We start from the raw sequence: 21,893 nt of genomic DNA on the forward strand, positions 1-21,893 counted from the left end.
ACGTGGTTTAGAGAAAATTCGTAAAATGGTTTTCACATACTTCATATATTTCACATACGTAACGTACAAATAGCCATACGTTTGACGTGCCCCTCCCCCGCAAAAATCGGTGATCTGTTTAGTACAGAAAATTACAGACAAGGCGTTTAAATTCCCCAAGGCATGGAATGAAAAAAAAAACAAATGTCACCCTACTCTTCCCCTTAAAAAAGACTATAGTTTAATATTTAAGTGGAATCGAACAAGTCTACAGAAAGACTAAGAATCAGGGGTATATTTAACCTCTTGTCTGCGTAGAGTCAGACCAAGCAGGTTGGCAGCGATTTTGATAGCCCAGCCTGTGCAAGTGTTAAGTAAACGTCATAATTTCACCGAATGTTGACGTTTAAAATAACACTTGTATTGTCTGGGATATCATAATTGCTGCCAACTTATCTTGGTCCCACTCTGATATTTTTTTTTCGAGAACTATCTCTCGATCTCTTCACAGCATCGATGTTTGAACACACGATGTTCGATCAGCACAAACATATGATAGGTTTTGTATAGTTCGTTCGTGTCATCCACGATGACGCGCAGATTTGTCAAATCTAACCTTTAATAACATGATAATACGAGTCAAGGCACGCGTCTTCGTGAATGACACGTTCTATAGTTTGTGGACAAAAAACACTTTTTTTGAAAAAAAAAATTAAATTTCATCTCAGAAGATATCACGAGCTCTCTCAATCCTAATAGGAGAAAAATGACATTAGATTTCTATACTTACCATGTTTTATAGACTTTTTGAATTAACAAAAATTATAGTTCACGTAAAATAATACATTCGATTAAATTAAGTTGCTAAATTGTATTATGTACTTTGTAAGTGAAAATTAATTTACATGAACAATGTTTGCCATATATCTCGCCTGAAACACAGGGAATCCTAGTTCAAGCACATGTAAACACTATTTTTAAGTCTGTGTTTTATATGAAAGTTACCATGGAATGCGTGTTTTGAAATAAATTATGTTTATGTTATGTTATGATAGTGTAATTTGGGAATAATAATTGGTAACTTGACAGAGACATAAGCTTGTGTCACGCCCTCGCGCCCGTAGTTGTTTGACCAAGGGGTCTATAATGACGGTTCAATTCAATTCAATTAAAATCAAATCGTTTAATACAGTATAAACATATAATGCACAATGTCGCACAAATTCCATAATGAACATTTCAATGTGCATAGTGCGGTATGGTCGCACTTTTATCGTCTATCATCGTGTCCTTCAACTTCACCTATAACAAGCGTGTAAGTACATGATATTCGATAAAAGCGCAACCATCATATCTCTAGTGGTTTTCTTGGATCATGATCACAAGCTCTATAGGTACTATCCAAAATAGGGTCACTAATCAACTCGTTATGGTAATGGGGCATTGGGGCAATTTTCCACTTGCCTTTCTGGACTTTAGCCTCAACTAGTTTCGGTTGGACGGAAGATGATACCTTGGAGAACTAGTTATTGTTAAGGCAAATTTATTACTCTAGTACTTCGACGAATTTAAGTACGAGGTTACTTATATATTAAATATATAACGGGGTGTTGTGATTTGTCATGTGGCCAAGATACGCGACCAAAATAAGCGGGTGCAGATCCTAACATTACCTACTGTTAGTTTTTACAGAACGACGCTTTCTGTGTTACCACCTAATTTAGTCCCGGGATTTCGTCGTCGTTATGCTGCTACTGCAAACATAGCTAGCTCTGAAAATAATAACAAACAGGCTAATTCGAACGTTTCTTTGTGTTAGTATTTCGTTCTCCCTTAAATATATACGGTACGTAACTGAACGAAAACAATTACTCAAACCCGTTAACATTCAGGTCATACTGAGCAAGTTTTGGTGTTGCAGGTGTCCATGGGCGGCGGTAATCGTTTACCATCAGGTGATCCGTCTGCTCGTTTGCCTCTTGTATCATAAAAAAAGTTTTACGTTGGGAAAACCCCGAAATCGCGAAAAAAAATTAACTCTCCCATAGGAAATTTCAACATCTGACCAGAAAAATGTATGAAGCAATGAAGAGGAAACATTTTTTTCGCGGTTTTGCGGTTAGTCCCTTAGTAAAAGTTGCTCAGTTTGACCTAAACATTAACGGGTTTGAGTAATTGCTTTACGTTCAGTTACATACTATGTATATCTCCACTACTCGCAATTTCTATTGCTCGTATTTCAAAAATATCAATTCACAGTTTTCTACAGATTTTCGAGTGCAGAAATCGAGTGCTCGAATTTCAAACTCGGCCCCGTACACTGTCATGAGAATATTTGAATCATGTTATTTAGTTATCGTGCATCTCGCCCGCGTCGATTCATGTACGGACATGTACGAGCGAAATGCACGATAACTAATTAACATGATTTAATGATTTAAACACCATTGTCGGTACGTATGAATCGGCCTGAAAGTCATAATCAGAGAGTTTTCTTGTAGATTGTATGCCACCCTTAACAGCTAACCCTCCATCTAAGGTTGTATAGTCGATACAACGCAGTCGTCTCTCGGCATTCAACCACGTCGCAAGGAAATTCCTTTGCCAAGTCGCGGGCTTTTCGCGAAGTTACGCTCGGTATCGAATTCTGTACGAAAGTGATTTTAAATTTCCATCCGCCCGCGAAAACGTGAGCGTAAAGACGTTAAAACTAACCAACATACCATTATACAATAACAAATAGTCTAGAGTCAAACCAAGATATGTTGACAGCGATTTTGATAGCCCAGACGGTGGTGCACGGGCTTAATAAACACGTTAAACTTCTATGAAATTATGACGTTTACTTGACACTTGCACTGTCTGGACTATTAAAATCGCTGCAAACTTATCTTGGTCTGACCCTATAAATTGAATATTCAGTTGTCTATCGCAATGAAAAAATGAACTGTGATCAACTCTGGCTAACGTGGGATTCGAACCCACACCTTTGGATTGCCGGTCCAACGCGCTATTAATTCCTATATGTCCCGCAATAAAAAAGGGAAATTCAATATATTTATTAAAATTTATTGACATATTAACATAACATGATAGTCAACCAACATAACGTTGATATAATGTTGGTCAACCTACGTCATTTTCAAAATACAAGGTGGCTGCGTAAAGCAACCAAAATTAAAAGCGGTAAATTATAAGGGCAAAATTTAATTTACATGTGGGTTTAACACCTAAACAGTCCAGTACCCCGTAAGTATATAGGTCACGACGAATTATCTCCACAAGTCCGTGCTCCACATATGGGTCACTAAGATACGACAAACACGCCTAAACAAACCTAAATAAAGAAGATATTTTTGATATTTTTTACTTGGCCTTTCTTTTGAATTATAGTCTTAAAACAGTTAGACAGAAGCATTCAGAAAGATATTGTACTAATCCGAGTGCGTACGTGGTGAGTGGTGATGGTGACCCATACGTGGAGCATGGACGTGTGATTGAAGTAATTTATTTGGTCTTACAATGAAATTAAAATATTTCGTATGGGGATGTTAAAAAAATTAGCAAATTATTATTCTTTTTAAATTCTATTTATTCTTACTTCAGTATAAAAAAAATGTTATAGTATAAATACAGTTTAAAATAAACTAAATACGCGAAAACAAGTGCTGCTATGCTATCATTAGCATTAGTGTTACTTAAGATTTTCATAATTATACACAAATGTACCTCAAATGTAGATATATAAAACATATAGGCACATACATATAAACATATTTCTAGGAGTTATCAGTTTGGATATTTGCTCTGGTTATAGGCTTCACTCTATTTCTTAGCATTCCATATGTACTTGAATTTTAACGCAATTAGGTATATATAAAAAACCAGCGATAAAAAACTTATTGGGTGTGCGACAGTGGCGGTCGCTTGGTGGCCAAAGAACTTCAATGACTTATTTGACAGTCGACAGATACTTATAATAATTAATAATAAATACTTTATTTCACACTACAAAAAAATGGTACAAAGTATGAAAAGGTATAAATATGTAGGTAAAAACAGGCGGACTTATCGCTACACAGCGATCTCTTCCAGACACAGCGTTTGATAATAAACATAATGTTTTTTTCGTTCGCTGTCCAGACAACCTTCAGATAGTGAAATGGCAAAGTTAACGGGTGGTGCTTGATAAAAATAAATAAATAAATACGACAATATACAAGATGTCTATAGAAGGTGTAACAAAAATAGTGGGGATCCGTTTAAGGCCATACGGTATAGTGTTAATTAGAAGAAAAACATTGTTTATGACGCCAAACATTGTTGGCCTTTGTATGGAGGGTTGGCCGACTTGGACGACCTGTCCCACAGAAAAAAAAAATTCGCATCCTAATCAGAACGATACTGACCTTAAACGGATCCCTACTACTTTGGTTACACCTTGTATATACATATTACTTATAGCATGTGTCACGCACTTTGCTTACTTTGCTTTGCGTGCGCGCCAGCTCCAACAGCGTCCTGGCAATGATCGCGGACAAGTTTTGCCCGTACATGTAATTTTGCTGTGGACTCCATGTGCCCCGCAGCACTGTGGTTAACACATTGAGAAATAGGTGATAACTGTCAATGTGTTACCACTGATCTTTTAAAAAAGGTTTATATTATTGTATTAATGCGTGTGTATTATAGTATTACAGTATTTAAGTCTACTGTTCCATATTAATATGTATGAGTATGTTACTCGAAATAAACGAATTTTAATTTAATTTATACTTGTTAGATTTTAACCTTGCTTTTCGAACTTTAAAAACCCCCTTACCCATATTCACATGTGGTGGAGAACGCAAAACATGCAATTTTACTCAGTATCTAATTCTAGTTTAAAATTGTCTATCGAGCCCTAAGCTTGACGACAATAAGACTCATTTCACGTTGGCAAGGTTAATCGTTAATTATTATAACTGTAGCCATCGCGTTACGATCAATATCTGATCTTTTATTCACAATTGCACCGCACTTGTACTGGGTAATGAAGGAAGCAACTATTTATAGACCTCGTTCACACTTACGCCGTTTTTCTTTAAGGGTCTGAAGTACAATTCGATTTAGTAAGAAAGAGTGTATCGCGGCGAGTGTACGATACATATTTATAGCAAGCAATATGGGTAAGAAGTTAGTAAAAAGCTTTTAGAAGTTTCTCGCTTCTGCATACACGGTGTCGTGTCGTGTACATACATCAGGAATCATACGAAGGCCACTACTTAAGAGCCCTTAATCCTTGGAGCGTTCTCCGATTTCACGAAATAACGCTCGATAGATGGCGTTGGCGCTCGGTACGCGAGCGCCGGCAACGCGACGCGCGTTTCAATGCAGACTAGAATAATCTTGATAGTTTTCAATATAATTTCAAGCAACATTAATTTTAGTGTCATATGATATCATATGGGCACTCTTTATTTTATTGTATATGCACAGTAGTTTTTTTTTTATGTACACTACTACTAAGTGTACAGACTACAGAGTGTACTATAACCCTTGCTCTTTATTCTGTCTCTTTCACACCAATGGAAAATGAAGAAGTTACTAAATGACTGCAGGTATAAATAAAGTATATTAGTGCGATAGAGAGACAGATAGTGTTTCGTTGTCGTATCGTAAACGATTGGCATGTTGGCCACACACTTGCTTAGTGCCTAGCCAAAATACCAATCGTTTGCGTATATTAGTGCGATAGAGAGAGAGTAGTGTTTCGTTGTCGTATCGTAAACGATTGGCATGTTGGCTACGCACCCATGATACCTAGCCAAGAAGCCAATCGATTGCGCATATTAGTGCGATAGAGAGACAGATAGTGTTTCCTTGTCGTATCGTAAACGTTTGGCATGTTGGCTACGCACCCATGCTGCCCAGCCAAGATGCCAATCGTTTGTGCATATTAGTACGAGAGAGAGACAGATAATGTTTCGTTGTCGTATCGATTGGCATGGTGGCTACGCACCCATGCTGCGTAGTCAAGATGCCAATCGTTTGCGCACATTAGTGCTATAGAGTTTCAGTGTTATTTGAAATCACGTTAGGGTTTGTATTATTATTTTTGACCCGAATGAAGTCCATCCAGGTTCTTATGATGGAGTCAGGAGTTGGTCACCAGAACTCCTAATCTACTCATTATAATTCCATCGTGCTTGGGCTCAAAAGATTTGCCCTGACGAACACCATCGATCTAGGTGAGGTCCAGGGTCTCATGACGGAGTCAGGAGTTGGTCACCAGAACTCCCCAGAACTCCTAATCTACTCATCATAACTCCATCGAGTTTGGGCTCAATAGATTTACCCTGATGAGCACCATCAATCTAGATGAAGTCCAGGGTCTCATGATGGAGTCAGGAGTAGGTCACTAGAACTCCTAATCTACTCATTATAATTCCATCGTATTCGAGCTCAATAGATTTGCCCTGACGAGTACCATCGATCTAAATGAAGTCCAGGGTCTCATGATGGAGTCAGGAGTTGGTCACCAGAACTCCTAATCTACTCATTATAATTCCATCGTGTTTGGGCTCAAAAGATTTGCCCTGACGAGTACCATCGATCTAGATGAAGTCCAGGGTCTCATGATGGAGTCAGGAGTTGGTCACCATAATTCCTAATCTACTCATCATAACTCCATCGTGTTTGGGCTCAAAAGATTTGCCCTGACGAGTACCATCGATCTAGATGAAGTCCAGGGTCTCATGATGGAGTCAGGAGTTGGTCACCAGAACTCCTAATCTACTCATTATAATTCCATCGTGTTTGGGCTCAAAAGATTTGCCCTGACGAGCACCATCGATCTAGATGAAGTCCAGGGTCTCATGATGGAGTCAGGAGTTGGTCACCATAATTCCTAATCTACTCATCATAACTCCATCGTGTTTGGGCTCAATAGATTTGCCCTCACGAGCACCATCAATCTAGATGATGTTCAGGGTCTCATGATGGAGTCAGGAGTTGGTCACTAGAACTCCTAATCTACTCATTATAATTCCATCGTGTTTGGGCTCAAAAGATTTGCCCTGACGAGTACCATCGATCTAGATGAAGTCCAGGGTCTCATGATGGAGTCAGGAGTTGGTCACCAGAACTCGTAATCTCTTTATCATAACTCCATCGTGTTTGGGCTCAATAGATTTACTCCGACAAGCACCATCAAATTACCATTATGATGAATAGATTAGGAGTTCTGGTGACCAACTACTGAGTCCATCATGAGACCCTCGACTTAATCTAGATCGATGGTACTCGTCAGGGCAAATCTTTTGAGCCCAAACACGATGGAGTTATGATGAATAGACTAGGAGTTCTGGTGATCAACTCCTGAGTCCATCATGAGACCCTGGACCTGATCTAGATTGATGGTGCTCGTCAGGGCAACTCTATTGAGCCCATACACGATGGAGTTATGATGAGTAGATTAGGAGTTCTGGTGACCAACTCCTGACTCCATCATGAGACCCTGGACCTCATCTAGATCGATGGTGCTCGTCAGGGCAAATCTTTTGAGCTCAAACACGTTGGAATTATAATGAGTAGATTAGGAGTTCTAGTGACCAACTTCTGACTCCATCATGAGACCCTGGACTTTATCTAGATTGATGATGCTCGTCAGGGCAAATCTATTGAGCCCAAACACGATGAGGTTATGATGAGTAGTTTAGGAGTTCTGGTGACCAACTCCTGACTCCATCATGAGACCCTGGACCTCATCTAGATCGATGGTGTTCATCAGGGCAAATCTATTGAGCCCAAACACGATGGAGTTATGATGAGTAGATTAGGAGTTCTGGTGACCAACTCCTGACTCCATCATGAGACCCTGGACCTCATCTAGATCGATGGTGCTCATCAGGGCAAATCTTTTGAGCCCAAACACGTTGGAATTATAATGAGTAGATCAGGAGTTCTAGTGACCAACTCCTGACTCCATCATGAGACCCTGGACTTTATCTAGATTGATGATGCTCGTCAGGGCAAATCTATTGAGCCCGAACACGATGAGGTTATGATGAGTAGATTAGGAGTTCTGGTGACCAACTCCTGACTCCATCATGAGACCCTGGGCCTCATCTAGATCGATGGTGTTCATCAGGGCAAATCTATTGAGCCCAAACACGATGGAGTTATGATGAGTAGATTAGGAGTTCTGGTAACCAGCTCCTGACTCCATCATGAGACCCTGGACCTCATCTAGATTGATGGTGCTCGTCAGGGCAACTCTATTGAACCCAAACACGATGGAGTTATGATGAGTAGATTAGGAGTTCAGGTGACCAGCTCCTGACTCCATCATGAGACCCTGGACCTCATCTAGATTGAAGGTGCTCGTCAGAGCAACTCTATTGAGCCCAAACACGATGTAGTTATGATGAGTAGAGTAGGAGTTCTGGTGACCAACTCCTGACTCCATCATGAGACCCTGGACCTCATCTAGATCGATGGTGCTCATCAGGGCAAATCTTTTGAGCCCAAACACGTTGGAATTATAATGAGTAGATTAGGAGTTCTAGTGACCAACTCCTGACTCCATCATGAGACCCTGGACTTTATCTAGATTGATGATGCTCGTCAGGGCAAATCTATTGAGCCCGAACACGATGAGGTTATGATGAGTAGTTTAGGAGTTCTGGTGACCAACTCCTGACTCCATCATGAGACCCTGGGCCTCATCTAGATCGATGGTGTTCATCAGGGCAAATCTATTGAGCCCAAACACGATGGAGTTATGATGAGTAGATTAGGAGTTCTGGTGACCAGCTCCTGACTCCATCATGAGACCCTGGACCTCATCTAGATTGATGGTGCTCGTCAGGGCAACTCTATTGAACCCAAACACGATGGAGTTATGATGAGTAGATTAGGAGTTCTGGTGACCAGCTCCTGACTCCATCGTGAGACCCTGGACCTCATCTAGATTGAAGGTGCTCATCAGGGCAACTCTGTTGAGCCCAAACACGATGGAATTATAATGAGTAGATTAGGAGTTCTAGTGACCAACTCCTGACTCCATCATGAGACCCTGGACCTCATCTAGATCGATGGTGTTCGTCAGGGCAAATCTTTTGAGCCCAAACACGATGGGATTATAATAAGTAGATTAGGAGTTCTGGTGACCAACTCCTGACTCCATCATGAGAACTTGGACTTCATCCGGGTCAAAAATAATAATGCAAACCCTAACGTAATTTCAAGTGAAAATGCGTTTTTCAGAAAATCGCAGCCAAATAACACTAGACCTTACTCATAGTGTTGTGTTCCTGCCGGTGAGTAAGGTTGCCAGAGCTCAACGAGGGGTGGGAGGGGGTTAGGGTCGGCAACGCGTATGTAACTCCTCTGGAGTTGCAGGCGTACATATGCGGGCCGTATCCTTGTTTGCCACCGACTTAGTATTAAAAAAAAAGTAACACTGAAAATCCATCAATAAGCGAGTCTGTTAGGCATACTGTAAAAAATGAACTTTTATTAAGATTTTCTAATCGCAGTATATAGCACTTCTCGGAACTCTGTAGCTGATTACGATCGCAACGAATGCCTGACAATCGAGCACAGGTCCGTCCTCTAAGCGCGCTCCGCGCGGACTGAGAGCGGGGCGTCGCTGCTGGGTGATTTATACGTGTTTTAAAAAAATATAAATTTACGGCAATGTAGGTCCCATAGTTACGATTTTTTTTTTATAGGTTAACATAAAGTTACAGTTTGCTATAATATTATTTTTAAAGCAAAATATGCGTACAATTTGCGGAAATAAAATATAATAAAACCCTGTTTTCGCCAAAAAAATGAAGAAAACTCGGAAGGTATTTTATCAGTTTTTTCAAATGAATCTTCGATTGTTAATCATTCCAGCCCCTCGTACGAGATATGTTGAATCAAATTGTAGTCATTCATGTACCAAATGATTCTTGTTTATAGCAAAATTGAGAACCGAAACGCCACATCTCACTGCAAAATTTGGAAAAGACTCCCAAAAAACCTTATTAAAAAAGAGGTTTAAAAGAGAAAATGAAAATTTGAACTGTTGGAGCCCCTAGTTTAGGAAACGATTATTTAAGTACGTTATCAGTTTTTGAATAAATACTAATAGTTACGTCGTAATCTTGAATGAAAAAGGAAGCATTTTACAAAATACGCTCGTCTGTAGGAATAAGGACTCTTAAGCAAACGATTTGACCGCCATGTAGTCAATAAAAATAAATGGTTTCGGAGAAATAGGGGTCAAATCGGTAGCTATTACTATTAAGGTCCTCTATGAATGGTTTTCGTTTGATCTCTACGTCCGCACTCATGGTGTCGAGTAAAAAATACCTATGTAGGTTATAGACAATAGTATTCTATAGGTGATCCATTTAACAGGACTCAATAGGTCAGCAACATTGAGTAACATCACATGTTGTTCGTTGGAAATGTACCTTAATTATTGCCTATGCTATGCCCTATGCGTCACAGAAGATTTAGGCTTCCAGTTATATCTAGGATAAAGTTATGGGGGTCTTAAAACGCCCTGAATTGCTTCAAAGAATTTGTTTTACTCGACTTGACAGGCACCACCGTGTTAGCTCCCCCTCCCAGATAAAAAATGCACGCACCACAGGCACGTGTAAGAACAAGAACATTAATTATTTCTAGAAATAAGTAACTAGGTATCATTTGTAGAAAACTTTTTCTAATGAAATCTTGAAGCTGATGTCAACAAACGTCATTAAAGGCAAAGAAACGGTATCCAGTTCAAAAGTAACATGATGTTACTTTTGAACTGGAAGACCAGGGTATGGTAAGGCATTCTCCATACAAACCAATTTTATTCGTTAGTTTTGGCACTATAGCATTTAATTTCATTTTTTGCTTGTATATATTGGATATACGCAGAACTTGATGTATATTTTTTTCTTTATTAAAAACAAAAAAATACAAAAAAAAAGAAAATAAAAAAAAAAAAAATACGTCAAGCCCTAGCTAACAGAAAAATAAGCATAATAACTGTAGCGCAAACACAAACGAAGAAAAACGCGCACAAAGTTTGTATGGAAAGAGCTTGCCCTACCCTTGGCCTTATGGACGACTCACGCCAGACCGGGCCGGGCCCGGGGAGAGGCGTCCGACACGTCATTTTCTATGACGGCTGATCGGTGATTACGTGGTGCTTTCCATAGAAAACGAAGCGCTGGAAGCCCCGGCCTGGGCCGGTGGGCCCGGCCTAACGCGAGTTACGCGTGCTAGTGTTAGCCAACTAACTCGGAGTTAACCGTTTAACCTTATATACATGGTTAACTTCATGACTAACCCTGGAACGCGCAAGTGGTCCTAAAACTTCCACAAAACTTCTAAACCTAGCGACTTCTTAAAGGAGACTTAAGTATTATTAGTGTAACGAAAATTAGGTACAATGTGAATGGTGGATGAAGAAAACTCAATCCAGACTGTGTCGTGTAAAACCCATTTAAAAGAAAAACATTTTAGAAAATGACTATTTTTGAAAGTGTCCAACGAAACCATATTATAACACTACATGGACGTATAAGTATAGGAGAAGTGGATGATCCAATGAAGTAAAAAAATGGAAGACAGTTCGTGCTGCGGGCTGTGGAGAAGGGTGCGCGGGCGCCTGTGTCACCGGCGGCGTCGAGTGGCGCCGGAGAGGACCAATGGCAAAACTAGTAGGTCAGTAATGTAATTAACGAATCAATATAACTTTATAACACTACATGGATGTATAAGTTATGTACCTAGTTGATGGTGCAATCGAGTGACCAAAGATATTCAAATTACAATATGCACCTTACAGCTATTGCCAAAGTGGCACAAATTTGAACATATTAAACAATACACATAGCTATTTTAGTATTTTCATCAACAAACTAAGCATGTTCATGCAAAACAGTGCCTTTGACAAAGTGGAACTGCTGATGATGACCAGAACGGAACTTTTGACGACCGGTCTGGCCTAGTGGGTAGTGACCCTGCCTACGAAGCTGATGGTTCCGGGTTCAAATCCTGGTAAGGGCATTTATTCGTGTGATGAGCATGGATATTTGTTCCTGAGTCATGGGTGTTTTCTATGTATTTAAGTAATAATAAATATATATTATATATATCGTTGTCTAAGTACCCTCAACACAAGCCTTATTGAGCTTACTGTGGGACTTAGTCAATTTGTGTAATAATGTCCTATAATATTAAAAAAAAAAAAGCAGATTTCACTTATGGCGATCTGTACTCTTCGTTATGTTTGTTAAGCAAGTAAGTTCTGAAGGAACATTTGTGTTAGGGATTAATTCTGATGTTGGATTCCATGAGGTTCAATTCCTCAAAACTTGATGGCTTCAGATCCTGACCTCGAAACTTGAAACGTACCCAAAGCGCAACATGTTTGACATGACAGTTTAGCCAGACAGGAACGAGTCTTGCAGAATGATGCATCAACCAGAAAAACTAAAAATGGCAAAATATAATGAATCTGTAAAAAAACCGACTTCAAAAAGGATAAAATAAAATATTATTCCGTTTTATATGCACTAGCAAAAAATACGTTTGAAGTCGGCGCCAAGCTAATAGTGACAGCACTGGTTATTTATTTTTTATCGAACTAAACCAGGGTTCGCATTCGGTTTGACGGCGTGTTGACGCTTTTAAGATTTGGCTTGGCACCGACATCAAATGTTAGTGCACATAAAAAGTGATAATATTTTATTTCATCCTATTTGATGTCGGTTTTACATTTTTTTACATTAACAGTAGGTTTTTTTTGTTGATTACGACCTTTAAAGGAAACTAACGTTAACACTCATCAATAAGTAGTCATGAATTGGAACAAGTGGAACAGTAAAAAGCACTAGTTCGCGAAATCCAACTTTCCGCACGCTAAACAGCTACGTAAAGTAGCACTTTTTGAGCAACTGTATTAAAAATACTTTTTTATGTTAATTCGAGTAACTTTCCTACAGTCAAACCGATCAGTATCAGTACCCCTAGTGTAAATAATTTCGATTTCGAAACGTGACGTACGCGTTTGCGTTAAGTCTCATTTTGTATGGGTTTTTGAACAGCGCGCCAAGCGGGACGTTTTGGAAAGTCAAAAATCTCATACAAAATGACACTTAACGCAAACGCGTACGTCACGTTTCGCTTTCGAAAATATTTACACTAGGGGTACTGAACAGCACTTTTAGGATGTATCTACTCGGTCTCTGTAGCATTTCCAGGTTCAAGTGTAAGGTCGGTTAAAAAGGTAGGTAAACGCCTGTAAACGCTCTTCTTTAATTGGTTAAACAAAGACTTACAATCAAAGAGAATTTGAAATAGAAGTGAAAACGATGTCGCCATACCTTTGGCCTATGAGAATTGATATTCGATGGCGCCACTTTTTGATATTTAACAAATGTAACACATGTTTGTGTGAAAAAATAAGGATCATAATCAAATGGCGTTCTAAAAGTGTTAATAATGTGTCGAAAGATAGGAGTAAATTTACTGTGGATACATAGTTTTCTTGGACAATCCACCCCTATTTTAAATTCTCTTTCCTACAACTACGTACTTAACTACTTACATATAGTATATAATAATATGTTGTTATTGTTTTATCCTAAGCTTGCGTGTTTATTATGGGTAATGAAAGTTAATAACGTGCGGTTTTCCTTAACCTATGATTACTGCGACTCACCTGCGACTATAATTAATAACAGTTCGGTCAAATGGGTCCGGACGTAATATTGTGCAATATTTTCATTTAAATGCAGCTCTTTGTTTCCAAGATTATAATTAATTTCACTATCTATTGGTCTGTCTGTAGATTTTTTTATTTGTGTAAATATAAGGAGCGAAAAGCGGATTTCATACAAATATTTAAATATTCCTAACTCTTATAATAATGAAAGTTTCTAAAAAAATCAAACATAGGGGCATATCTGATGTGGTGAGTATAATATACTACATTTGTATGAAAAAGCGATTTCGCGCGGCCGTGCGCGGTGCATCGTAGAGTTAGACCAAGATAAGTCTGCAGCGATTTTGATAGCCTACATTGTGCAAGTGCTATTTTAAACGTCGAACTTCTATGAAATGATGTCGTATAAATAACACAGTCTAAGCTATCAAAATCGTTGCAGAGTTATCTTGGTCTAACTCGAGATCACTTTGTGAACCTCACCTACTGATCTGATTCCCTAAGAAAAAATTGAATTACCTTCTATAATATATCTATTTTAATATTTTTAATTTGTGTTTTTTACAAGTTGTGGAATCAAACCAGCGTCCTCCTTTATGCGACAGATGCCTGAACCGTTCGGCCACCGTGGGCTTGGTGGCAAGGGTCGATATTTCCAGATATATAACAATTTCCAAAGCCTTATGTGGCGCCCCCTTCCCTTGTGGGGTTTATTCCTTTTTTATACGACATTTATTTCGTATTATCTACTTGTCCTGCTAACTGTCCAAGTAGGTATCCAAAAAACCAAAGCCCTTTTTCCTCCATAAATCGCGTAAAAACAACCATAACTACAACCTACAAGTAATTGCACAGTGGGTTAATTTCGTGACCGAGTTCGTTGAAAAACTTCTAATTCTCCTAGGAAGCGAGCTGAGCCGAGCTTTGCTCGATCTTGATACGCTGCACAGGGGGGCGGTGAGTGTTGTTGCCTGGACAATATTACATACAAATAAAGTTTTTTATTACAGTGAATGCTCATAATTTTATCATATTTTGAGTTCTTATTATTTGTAAGCCTGTTAAACCTAAAAATAATTGTATCTCAGCACAGCATATGTGACCGCAGCCGGCATAAGGTCCCACTTTGTCGTTTGCCATAAGGACGAGATTTGCTTGTATCTTTATACGAATAATCTGTCAAGGCGGCATAAGTATAACATCAATACATATCCATTTTATAATTATATTAAAATTTGTAATAAATTTGTAAAAAAAAGCAATTTGATTTAACCTCTATTTTGACGTTCATCCGAAATGAAGTGTCAAATTACTTGATAACCAACGATAGCTTGTCTCTGAATAAATAAAAACTACGGTTACGTGACAAGTATGATAACAGTTTTCATTTACCGCCATTTGACTTTCAGATTATCTTATAAACTAACATTAGTATGTACCAGTTGCGTGTAAAATGAGCGATCAAGATATTTTCAATGATACCAACTGATATCCGCGGCAGAGCAGTGATGCCGCAATGGTTGTAGTAACACGTGGTTTGTGAACATGACATAGTGAGCTTAAAATATGTGTAGTAGATAAAACGTCTATGTAACTGTACATAAATAGGTGTTAAAGGACTTACGTGACTTTCGGGACTATTATGAGTCTGTCTGGTCATAATTAGTCTAAAATAGGTACCTACTGCATTTCGTCCAGGTATTATTTGTGTTAGACTCACTGTGTCACTAAAAATAAGGACACATTGACTTGACAAACACGCACCGTTGAAACAAATATGCGTAAGCTTACCGTCAAGAGAGCTGTTCGCTTGCATGTTGTTGTCACAGTAGGTAAGTATTTTATTTTATAAAAAATAGGTGTCACAAATTACCACATTTGTGAAAATACCTTCTGCTTCAAAACGATATACTTTGTCCACGTGACCATCGTACTGTGCCCACTGTGCCGCTAATAAGGCCACGTTCGCGTGACACCTGCCTACCTCTGCCATTACACTACACACATAACACACACAATAAACCAGCCACGCACCGCTGAAAGCAATATGGCGTTATTTTTAGATGATTTCATTAATAAGTACCGTCATTACATAATAATTGCTTTGTTATGAAAAGGTTTGGTCCTTAATTTTTTTACCAGGCTACGTGCACAATTGTGGCGTAAGCTTGGTGGTTATAGGACGTATTATACGAAGTGTGCTTTATACAGAGTTATAGAGGTTCGTTAGTTAATAACTTCGAGATATAGAGGTGGTAAACAATACGCCTATTTTTTTAAGTTGTAGTTATAACAAAGTAAAATTATATAAAATATACATAAACAGGATCACTAGGAACTTAAAAAATAAAACGACTAAAACTAAACCTAATTAAAAATAAATTAATTAATTTACTAAAAAAATGTATTATGTTGTATTGTATATTGTAATTACATAAATAAATATATTAAAAATACCTAAAACCTACCTTTTAAACCATGGTTCAGCAAGGTGACCATCATGCAGGCAGCGTTCCCACTTTTTTATATATCGAAATCATCGTTGTTAGATCTAAAACCACACATTTTATACCTAGCCAATACATTCGACGTCACGAGGCCGTGGACCCGCCAAATGCTATACTTCCTGCCCCCTGTGTCACCATTGTCAAATCGGTGCAACCTGACAATGACAATTCGCCGTACATTGCTGGTTCGACAAGTAATTATTATCTTCCCGGTAATGTACAGAAAATTGACAAAGGTGTTTGATTTCGGTGTGGTGAAACAGGTGTCCCTTGACTTAAAGTATTCATCCTTGTCCTAAACAAACACTTCTCGAAGACATTATCACACTTTTCTTTGGAATCACACAATAATAATTACTTAAATTGTTGTTTTATACTAAAAGAAACTCACAAAGTATTGAAATCAATCAAATAACCACTGAAAAATATCATTTCTAATAAGATTTTCATGAATAATCGCATTAACGAACGGATCATCTGACATTACGTCATGTTTGTTTACTATACGGCATACGGATAAGGGCGGCCACACATTGTAAGAATTTTTCTTTCAGAAAATTTCGGACGGCCGACGGACGCACTCTGTGTATATATTTTGTTGTAGACCCCGCATACTATCAGAATTCAGTACCCCTAGTGTAAATAAATTCGATTTCGAAACGTGACGTACGCGTTTGCGTTTAGTCTCATTTTGTATGTGATTTAGAAAGAGCGCGCCAAGCGGGACGTTTTGGAAACTCAAAATCCTATACAAAATGACACTTAACGCAAACGCGTTCGTCACGTTATGATGTCGATAAAACTTACACTAGGGGTGCTGACGTGTCTGACGTCCGATTCTGATGAGTCCCGGATGCAAACGATCGATCGGCAGATTTTTTCTGATCAGAACTTCGGAGGGCGCACTCTCTATACATTTTGTACTAGATGCCGCACACCTATCAGAAATTCCCATCAGATGCCGCGAACTACTCGCCGGAAGGAAGTTTCTGATAGGTGTGCGGTGTGGTATCGACGGGCGCCATAAGTGTGGCGGTCTGTCACATTGGGCCTGTTTACACATTCATTAGTGTTTATTGCGAGTTCATACATTGTACAGTCACGTTCAATAAACACTAATGAATGTGTAAACAGGCCAAATGTGACGGTCAGCCACACTTACCCATGTAACACGCATGTACCCCCCCCGGGAGTTGCAGTAATCCATAGGCTACGGTGACCACTTGTTGGTAATCCTTACGGGGCGTATCCTTGTTTACCACTGACGTGTTATTAAAAATAGGTGTGTTGAATTTTAAGCTGAAGAAATCGTATTATAAATCTATAGATATTTAAATGGAAGTAGATACAATAGTAACAAATACCTCTAAATTAAGGAAACAGACGGGTGTAGTATTGTGTCGCGACATATATGTGCATGTACAAAACAAATACTTATGATTATGAAAGTGGATGATAGCGTGCACGACTTATTGACTATTCTGTCGCGTGGAGCAAAAAGGTTTTATATTGTATAGGCTGGTTGTATATTCTTTTTGCTTACGCGAGCGTGGGTGAATACAGTTTTGATATGAACTTCTGAACTGTATGTGAAAGAAATGGCTCAGGATTTAGGCATCCAGATCCACACACTCATTGATAGAGGATCAACTCTGGATTTTACTATAGAAACTAATCAGCTGCTCCCCATTTATACAGCAGAAAAATTTATTTATATATTTATTTATATTTATATTTATTTATTCCTTAAATTAACAGTTACAGTCAAGCTACACATGTTAAAAGGAGTGACATTATATACGCATTGATACTAACAATTTACTTACTGCTAACTATACATTGATTGAGCTGGTCGTCGTTATTGACTCTAGGTATCGGCTACTAACTGCCAAAAAACTAGCTTCAGTGCATTGGAATATATCTAGTTTGCTGTCGCTGTCCAATATATCATTCAAGAGAGACAATGCGCGGTGCAGCGGTGAGTGAGATAATGCCCGGGTCCGCGCCGCCGGGACTGCGAACAGTGCGCGGCGACGAGGGCGCAGTTGAATACTGCTGTGGACAGGTACTCGAAGCGGAACCAATGCTAGCAACTGAGGGTTATGTATTTGGCCACGAATCAGGAGATAAAAATATTTTACTAGTGCCACATTTCTTCTGGTCTCAAGAGTGGTGTAGTTAACCATTCCGAGAATATACAGACTAGGGTACATGTGAGGATAGTAACCATAAAGTTTATTGTATAGATGACGGATGAATGATTTTTGGACCCTCTCCAACATAAGTGTGTACTGTTGTTCATGGGGACTCCAAATTATCGCATTCGTCTCAAGTCGGCTTCGTACATACCTACGCGTTGTACAGCATTCTGAGTGCACTCTGACTCTGAGCATTGAAAGATTTTGACTGGCGGATTACAAACCCTAAGCATTTTCTTGCAGCCTTACATGCGCTGACAATGTGGTCATTGAATGTGAGCTGTTGATCGAATATTGTGCCAAGATCACGAACAGATGTTACTTGCTGCAGATTATTATTTTCAATTACGTAATTAAATTGATGAGGATGGCGAGCATTTTACGTTTAGAGACAATTTGTTTTCGACACTCCAAGCACAGACGCTGTCAATGTCTTCTTGCAACTTTACACAATCCTTCTGGTCACCAACCTGTTTGACTAATTTTAGGTCGTCAGCAAACATTAAGCAAGTGGAGCTCCTTATATTTGCTGGCAGATCATTAACTAAGACCAGAAAAAGGAGAGGACCCAAGTTACTACCTTGACCTATTCCTAATAGTACTGGGTACAGATTAGACCTACATTGGCCATATTGGACGTACTGCTGCCTCTTTGATAAGTAAGAGGCTAAGAATGATAAGAGTTGATAGGAAAATCCAGCTAAAGCCATTTTTCCAAGTAGTATGTCGATATTAACTGTGTCAAAGGCTTTTCGATAATCTAAATAGACAACATCGACCTGTTTTCCATCATCTAGGCTATTGGCAATTATGGTTGTTGAGTTTATAAGATTTGATGAGGTCGAGCGCTTTGATACAAACCCATGCTGTGAAAATGCGGGAAGCCATTGAAATCAAAAAGCATTGCAATTCCAATCAGGACGAGGGTTTTAGATTCTCATCCACATGGAATCCAGTCATCAGCAAATGTAAGCGGAAACGAATATCGACAGTCAAAAAATCGAAAATCGTTAGTGTTGTGTGTCGACAGAGTAACATCCCTAGTGCGAAAAACGATCAAGTTGATAAACAAGACCAAGTGCGGGTAGTTCGAAAAACTCGCGTGGCTAGATGTTGATATCAACTTTAGCAAGTCTTCTCGGAGACCACGGGGACAACGCCGTCCTCGAAACGTCGGAGGTAAATTTAAAACTTAATTCCCGTTTAAGTCCCATTCTATAAAGATCATTCAAGATTATTACTATTATCTTCGTAAGACTCAATATGCATTACAATGGACATTCTTATTCATTCAAGCTAATTAAAACCTAAACTATTTATAATGAGAACCAAATAGAGTAGCATTTCACTTGTTTCATTGCTTTCTCAAACAAACGAAATTCATTCCAAGACGAGACGACTAGGTTTAAATTAAAAATAGGAAAATTTTCTATAGTTGGTCGTAAGAGGCTAAATATTTATTCAAGTTTAAAGTAAAGGGACGTATATGTTCCGGCGTTATAGTGTTCAATTTACCTCCTCTATGATAAGCTGATTTAAAATCACTAAAAGTGCAAAAATATTCTTGACTTTTCGTGATTGTTAGCAAAACTGATTTCATGACAGTTGTAATACGATGGAAGCCACTGGCTACTACCAAAAATCCCAGTTGTAAAAAAGAATCGCCCCCTTTATTACGCCTGATTGCGCCTGATGGATATTACGAGTTCAAACGAATGCCATCGGAACTCAAAACTGTTTCAACGATGTTTACAACGAATGACAACAAATTTTAGGCTGGCAAGCGTTTTGAGACGATAGTAGACGATGCTTCTCTATACAAACGTAGTCCCCGTTTAACCCGGTTTTCTCCCTGGATCTGAATATTATGAAAAATGCTTACCACAATTTATTGCACATTAACCATAGCTATGAGGCGTGAAGGGATCGTTTGGCTTTTTTGATTATTATAAGAGTTAGAAGTGAAAAACAAATTCCATTTACATTTTTAAAAGCACCTGATTGTGGACTACGTTTACGGTCACTTGACTTCGCCCCGTTTCCTCTTAATTCTGTGTTGTTTGCACGAGCTTGCGACTTCCAAACCTGAAGTCGCTTGACCTCGCCAAGCTATTGGTATAATCTGTGAGCACTTGCTGCGTTTTGGCTCTAGACGTGTTGCGCCTTGGTCACTCATCTAATTGTTGTCACTGTTGTAACGTCAGTATAAAAACTTTCTATATTTTCAATTTTACGGTCTGGTACACACAACACTAACGATATTCGATTTTTCAACTGGCGATCTTCGTTGCCGTTTACATATACTAATGACTGAATTCCATGTGGATGAGATCCCTAAACCCTTGTCTCGATTGAAATTGCAATGTTTTTTTTATTTCAATGGCTTTCCGCACTTTCCTGCTATAGAAATGGCAAATGAATATAGAAATGTGTGTTGGAATGGAGGTAAATTTAAAACTTTATACGCGATTATGTCCGTCCCGTTTCTATAATTAAATAATGTGTATAAATCGTGAAAATTTTAATCAGCATTTTGCCATCTTCACTGTTTGCCGTGGCATACATTCTTCAATGTCGTATTTTTCATGTAGGTACCTATAAGTATACGAGCAGAGTCTAGTACTTAAATAGAAAAGATTGACAGTCAGTGTTGTAGATATGACAAGTAATACAATATTATGATATCATTTTAGTCATTAGCGTAGGTAAACGGCCATCCTACAGCTATTTATAATTTTAAACGAAAAATTGGACTTAAATTAGTCACAAAAGTATGTTGAAAGCATAAATAAAGCATTTATAAGGCCTCAGGTAAGGCCCAAAATCTTAAAACTAGATGGCGCCATTAGGTAAACAAGAATATGCCTAACATATTTATTAATAAATAAATATTATAGGGACTTTCTTACAAATACTTAAATACATAGAAAACACCCATGACTCAGGAATAAATATTTGCCGGATATTTATTCCTATTATTAGCCGGATTTTACGTTTAAAATAAAAGCAGTAGCTGACAGATTGTATGAAAGTTTTTCGTCTTGAATATTTATTTACTAGTTTCTATTACGATATTCACAAGACTTACTAAAATAGGTTTCTATTTTTATTACTATGCTTACCGTACACCCACTGATGTCCCTAATGTGTTATTGTTGATTTTTACCCCATTACCTACTCATGTAGGGGACACGACAGTATAGAAGGTGCCCTTGCATGTGACAGTCATTTTTAAAACCTAACACGAAACCGTATTTAAACGTTTTTGCTCAACGATTCCTTAGAAAAAGAACGTTACACTTCAACGTAAAGCTCAAAGCGTAAACTACACGCTAGTGTTGGTTGACCATATTGAAAATAATTTTAGAAATAAATAAGTTAAAACTCTAGAAGGTTCGAAAAATGACGAATGTGAACAAAGACAGAAGGAAGTCGAGCATAAACTTCCTCAACTTTCATCGTTTTCATTTTTTGGACAGGTTTGTATTTTTGCAGGCTAGTTTTTAC

The 21,893-nt window shown here is 38.5% G+C and overlaps 1 protein-coding gene across 4 annotated transcripts in view; it reads left to right on the top strand.

Moving 5' to 3' along the window:
* The first annotated feature begins 1,300 nt into the window (after positions 1-1,300).
* The window catches only part of LOC133530078 (protein tyrosine phosphatase domain-containing protein 1-like), a 46,656-nt gene continuing 26,063 nt past the window's right edge, over positions 1,301-21,893 (top strand). Inside the window, exons 1-2 of one of the 4 annotated variants that reach the window (XM_061867904.1) lie at positions 1,301-2,668; positions 11,382-11,676. In XM_061867904.1, the coding sequence (XP_061723888.1) occupies positions 11,573-11,676 (104 nt within the window). In that variant the 5' untranslated portion in view covers positions 1,301-2,668; positions 11,382-11,572. Of the gene's footprint in view, positions 2,669-11,381; positions 11,677-21,643; positions 21,866-21,893 lie in introns of those variants that run through there. The other 3 variants (XM_061867905.1, XM_061867906.1, XM_061867907.1) reach the window with 3 other exon arrangements.

This window comes from Cydia pomonella, chromosome 22 (assembly GCF_033807575.1).
Source record: "Cydia pomonella isolate Wapato2018A chromosome 22, ilCydPomo1, whole genome shotgun sequence".
NCBI lineage: Eukaryota > Metazoa > Arthropoda > Insecta > Lepidoptera > Tortricidae > Cydia > Cydia pomonella.